Raw genomic sequence first — 6,000 nt, 5'->3', positions numbered from 1 at the left:
TTAGACACACAAGATTAGATTACATTAGACACACAAGTGGGGCAACATGGGATATTTGCCGTAAGTTTGATAGCGCTCATCGCAAAACTGGTGCTGGTTTGAAAATTTGTTCGAAGAAAACACACACACACACACACACACACACACACACACACACACACACACACACACACACACACACACACGCACACGCACACGCACACGCACACGCACACACACACACACACACACACACACACACACGCACGCACGCACGCACGCACGCACGCACGCACGCACGCACGCACGCACGCACACACACACACACACACACACACACACGCACACGCGCACACGCACACGCACACGCACGCACACGCACACACGGTGTCCGTCCAATCCTACGTCACACAGTGTACAGTCATAATGCCCTACTGCATTTCCGTCTGGCTTACCAGGTGAGCCTCTATGATTACCTGTGCCTTGTTTTACGCCCGTGTCGCCCTTACGGGTGGAAATCCGAGAGTATATTTACACACCTTGCGTATCAATCACTCAAGAGCCTCCACTATGCCGAAATTTAGAAACGGTGCCCAGTACGTAATGCTGCTCCACAGCCAGTGCCCACTCCTCTAGTCGGATCCACTCCACTAGTCGGATCAGGTCCTGTTCGTTGAGTCTCATTTTCCTATTGGTAACTCACTGCACCGTGAGCAAGACCTGTGTGGTCGTGTGTTGCAGCTTCTGTGCGGCGTATCATCAGCCCCAATATTTTTAAAATTTTTTTTGTGGTTGTAAGACGAAGATACGAAGTCTGTCCGCCTTGGGGATTTCTCTGAAACCCGTTCGCAGGTCGACGGTTGGTGTCCGAAGTCCTTGAACGATCCCCGGTGTGCTTCTCAATTATCGAGAGCTCCGACCCCTCCTGCGCGCATTGGACAATCGTGATGATGGACATATTAGCGGAGGGCTAGTTCAGTGGCACAGAGCACCTACGAACGAAGTGACTCGGTGCATACAGGCCCAGATCGCGACACTAAAACGCGCTTGAATCTTTCGCGAGAAGCTTCAGAAAAACCCACAATTTCCAAGGCGCTGCGACAAAGACGAAGTCACATGACAGTTTTCGTGAATTCTTGAAGGGTGCGTTTCCCGCAGGGCGGTAAACTCTTGCCCACGCTCCATCGCATCTTATGAAGAAAAAGTTCGAAAGCTTCACTGGACGCCGTAAAGGAAAACAACTCTCAATTAAGAAAGAAAAAAGAAGAAGAAAAGGGAAGAGCCGGAACATTAGAACTGTAAGCAATGAACGACAGATAAAATCAAATAGAAACGAAGATTAAAAAAAAAATGTTATTGAACGAGGCAGCGACCTCGAATACAAGAATGGCGCAGAAATTGCGTGGACGGCGTGTTCCCAAACGGAACCAATTTCATTGAATATTGCTCATTACGGCAGGACCTGCGTCGTCCGGCAGAGCTTTTTTTTGCCCATGAGAAAAAAAGAAGAGAGATTCGAAATTTGCAGGGTCGCCGGAGCAGTGTAGTTTGTGTGTCGGCAAATGACGAAGCGGATATTGGGCCGGGCTTCATCAGTTGTAGCCTATGCAGCGCTTAGGTTCTTACCATTGAGATACGAATGAACGCTTTAGTTTGTTTCTGCTCACTTGAGATCGCACTGGGGAACCGTACCTACGTACTTCTGCTGCCGCGAGCCGTTAGTAGCTGTGACATTTTTCCTTTCCATATTCTGCTTTTCTTTGGCAACAGATGGCGATAGTGGCGAAAAGTAAATATCAGCACTACAGAGTGACTCATTTAACAAAAAGAGAAAAAACGGAGAAAGAAAATGAAGCAGAACAAGAAGCCAATTTGCCGTCGAGTTCGTCGAGATGAAAGATACTAATTAGAAATCGGCTTAAATGAAGTATTCCTCTCTTGTCCTGTGTGATGCACTCTGTTGTATTTTATTGCTGATTTTATCCCTGCATGGTTAATTTGACGGATCATCAACGGTCACCCTAAGTTTTACTCATAAAACTCGCGCGGCTTCGTTCTTCTTCCTCCGTTCGTTTCTGTGACCCTATTACGTGCACAGCACTTTTACAGTGGCGCTTACCGCATCCCGTGCCCAATACTTGGTAACATTAAATTTTAATTATTGTTATCATGCTTCACACCGAGTCGCCGATCACAGCGACAACATCCCACTATGGAGTGCGAGCCAGTGATGCAAGGCGAAAGGAATGTGAAACGAAATGGATGGTCATTTAATATTTCACAATGTTTTTCGATATGCTGACTCTTGCGCTATTCTTTCGCTACAAAATTTTCGCCGTCATTTGATAAATTGCGGTGCTGCGCTTTGTTGTAGTGTCCGGTACGTCTACGTGACCACACAGTGTAAGTGCCTATTTCCACTTTTGTTAGTGCTAAAAATGAATTTCGTATTGGTTTGGTTTCGTTTTGCCTCCTACATGTTCCTGTATTGTCATTGCATTAGGTGTTTCACGCATCCCGAATTACTGCCTATACTGGGGTTGGATTATGGGTCTCGCGAAGCTGCTGAGTCAGCATTTTTTTTTCCACGATCCGCCGCTGTAGCAGCGGCTATGGCGTTGCGCTGCACAGCTCGAGGTCACGCGTTCGATCCCAGTCGCGGCGCTCGCATTTCAATGGCAGCGAGAGAGAGAGAAAGGGAGAGAAAGAGAGAGAGAGATAGGCAAAGGAAAGACAGGGAGGTTAACCAGAGATTATCTCCGGCTGGCTACCCTGTAGTGGGGAGGGGCCAAGGGATGCGAAAGGTGACAGACAGAAATGGATAAAAAAAGAATAGTAATAATACAAAAGAAAACTGCACACCCACAAACAGCGAAATGCAAAGAACGCCCGTGTACCTAAATTTAGGTGCCCGTTAAAGAGCCTGAGGTGGTGAAAACCAATACAGAATTTTCCGACTATACGGCGTGACTCATAATCATATCGGGTTGCTGGCACGTAAAACTTCGGAATCTTGTTTTTTTTTTTCCTTACTGAAAATTCTTACCGGGTGATCTTCCGGAAAATAAACTGAATTCAACTGGAAATCGGGCTTCGTGATCGTCGGTGCCAAGGTAGGTAGGTCGGTGTGAGCCCCTGTCGCCTGGTCGCGCACCTCGTCTAACCACCATCGCTCGACCGTAAGCGTCAGCCCGTTCGACTCAACCGCGCTACCGGCTTCCCTCCCTCACCCTCCCTGGGAAAGCAGTTCGCGGCAGATGCCGGTGCGGGCCGCGCGCGAATGAACGGAACAAGCAGCGAACTCCTCCCCGTCGCGCATGCGCTACGCGCCGGGAGAGCGCGTTCACTCTCTCCACAACTGCGCCGTCAGTGGCAGCGTGGCCCGTGAGCGCGTCGGGTCGCCAGCGGTGGCGCGTGGATTCAAGCGGCCCAGCGTCTCTGTTGCCGAGCGTCCGCGGCTTTCCTCTCTCGCCGAGCAAAAGAAGAGCGCCTCCGAAGTCGCCGCCGCGTGGTGGTTCCTCGCGATGCGCGGGCTTCTCCTCCCGGCGTCCGGAGGGTAGAAGATGCTGCGGGCACGTGACCGTCTTGAATGTGCGTGCAATGGCAACCCGCTCGCCGGCTGCTCAAGTGCGGCGACGTCGCTCGGGATTAACTTTGCCGTCGCTGCGTGCGTCACCGAGGTGCCGTAGCGCGCTCTCTTGGATTTCGCGCCTAATTGTCGCCGTGGGCTTCCTCGCCGTGGGCGTGGCGTCGTCGGCCCACCTTCGTAAGTCCGTCGTTTTTTGTTGCTTCCTTCTTTATTTCGCAATTTTCCGAGTAAACTCTTACTCTACGAGTCTCGTTGTTCCTGTCGGATGTTTTTTTTTTGGGGGGGGGGGCGCAAAGCGTTCCGCCGCTGTCATTGACTCCGGCGACTTTCCGTTTGTCACACGGCTTCGTGTGTTATGATGCAGTCCCCTCTTCCGCGTGCCGCCGGTGACAGGGGCCGTGCCTTGTGTTGTGCTAGAGCGTGTGGGCGTTCATGTTTTTTTTTTCTTCTTTCGAGACGGCAGTGCCGCCTCAGACGCATCTGTCACTGCCTTCCCCATTTGCCTCCCGCGCGATATACGGGGCCGGCTGCTGCTTCCACAAACGAGCCGCTGTCGCTGCTGGTGTCAGCTGCGCGCTGGAATCACGTTGACCCGTTTCTGCATACTGTCGCGGCATGTGTACGTCGGCACAAGGCGGGAAATTCGTTTAACCGAACGAATAAAATTCGAGTGTTACAAGCCATGTTCCCTATTGTAATTTAGCGGGACATGGCCGTGTGGAAAGGTCGCAAAGACGAGGGTAATGTACAGGAACGAGCCCCTTCGTTATTCGCAATTGAGCTTTGCCTGTTTAGAAATTAGTGCACGCATACGCAAATACATAATGGTGTACACGTAATGTGTACTCAGAGGCACTGAAAATACTCTACCCATACCGACAAACCGTCTAACCATACTTAACTATGTCGTTGCATTTCGAGAACACAAATAGTAGCCGAGACGTATAGCAAACGCGTAAAAGATACCTGCGCTAGTAGTGATTGACAGTACTTCCCAGTACAGGGTCCCGGGAAGTAGGACAAGTTGATGAATCATGAAACACCCACGATTCAAGCTTTTTTTTTTCTCCACCCGTCAATATAGCAAGCACAACAAACAATCTGGCCACAGTTTTCTTCTTCATCGTATTTAGGCGAGCCATGAACATGTTTCGGTTAAAGTGGCCAGCCTGTCTATTACACCTCAACCTTGTTGATCCTTTATCTCTTTTTTGATTTGCATATTTTCTTCGGAACACGTAGGCAAGAAATCGCCAATACCACACGTGTCGCGACGCTTCTATTGGCACGCTCACTCGCGATCGTGTGAGCTTTCTGTCGACAACAACCTGACACCATGGCGTAAAGCTGTTCAGAACTTCTGGACATGTTTAAAAAAAAAAAAAGGGAAACACGGGCAACTAGATATGACTTTCGCGCAAATTCAAAACGGCAGCTTAACAGCTTTGGAGGGCTTGCGGGAGAAACAGCCTTGTTGATTGCCTTGTGTCTAACTCGTAACTACGCCCCCCCCCCCCCCCAAACCGCCATACATTACATTTCTACAAAGACAGTATTAGCAACTGTGACGTGCGTCTGTTTCTTTTTGCTTGTGTCGATGCCTTGCTTAATCCCGACTAACAAATCCTAACTAATTAGCCCCTGCAACGCGCCCTCCTGCGTTACACCTCCGTAGCTCTAAACTCGCCTGTATTGATACCCTTCGCGCGCTTAAGCAAATGTGCCTTCTGAATAGCCATCTCGCCCACCTTATTCGGCTATCCTAACACAAGTAGGTATGATATAGGCCAATGCGCCAACCGTTGTCAGTGAGCAATGAAACGTTCTTTTACAAAAACACTATGATTGATTGAATGAATGAATGAATGAATGAATGAATGAATGAATGAATGAATGAATGAATGAATGAATGAATGGTGTTTTTATTTCTTTTCACATCGAAAAAGAGAAGACAGGACTAAAAGCTGCGGTACACCTTCACGAGGGTCCCGCCCCCATATACGTTTGACAGCAGAGCACTGCAGACACATCACGAAAAATGCAACACTTGCAACAAAGTAGTACTGGAAAGAAATGCACTTTGAACAAAAGAAAAATCTAGTATAAAATTACACAAAATACATACATACCCATATACACATACAATTTCGCATTTGTGCATATTCAGATACACACATGCAGATCCATAATATATGCACAAGCAATGCACACAGATCTATATACACGTATGGACAGGTGTGCTAATATGCACTCATGAGTGTAATATGTGAATAAAAATATGAGATTCTAGTCTATTTCGCATAACCTACAAACGGTATAACGGTAGCTAAAGACGCCGACATTTCACTAACTGAAGTCGCCCATTTTGCAGTCTTCAAACGGCCTGCTGACTTGCATGATTTGAACAGAGCAAGGAGGCTTCTTTCGGCGAA

General features: G+C 48.6%; 1 protein-coding gene across 1 annotated transcript in view; it reads left to right on the top strand.

The window, feature by feature from the left end:
- Window positions 1-3,332: 3,332 nt before the first annotated feature.
- Window positions 3,333-6,000, top strand: part of LOC135918638 (protein eva-1-like) — a 167,943-nt gene continuing 165,275 nt past the window's right edge. The window contains exon 1 of the mRNA XM_065452270.2: window positions 3,333-3,745. Within this exon, the coding sequence (XP_065308342.1) occupies window positions 3,580-3,745 (166 nt within the window). The 5' untranslated portion in view covers window positions 3,333-3,579. The remainder of the gene's footprint in view (window positions 3,746-6,000) is intronic.

The sequence above is a fragment of the Dermacentor albipictus genome, chromosome 5, assembly GCF_038994185.2.
Source record: "Dermacentor albipictus isolate Rhodes 1998 colony chromosome 5, USDA_Dalb.pri_finalv2, whole genome shotgun sequence".
Lineage (NCBI taxonomy): Eukaryota > Metazoa > Arthropoda > Arachnida > Ixodida > Ixodidae > Dermacentor > Dermacentor albipictus.
This window is presented reverse-complemented; position numbering and strand designations above follow the sequence as displayed.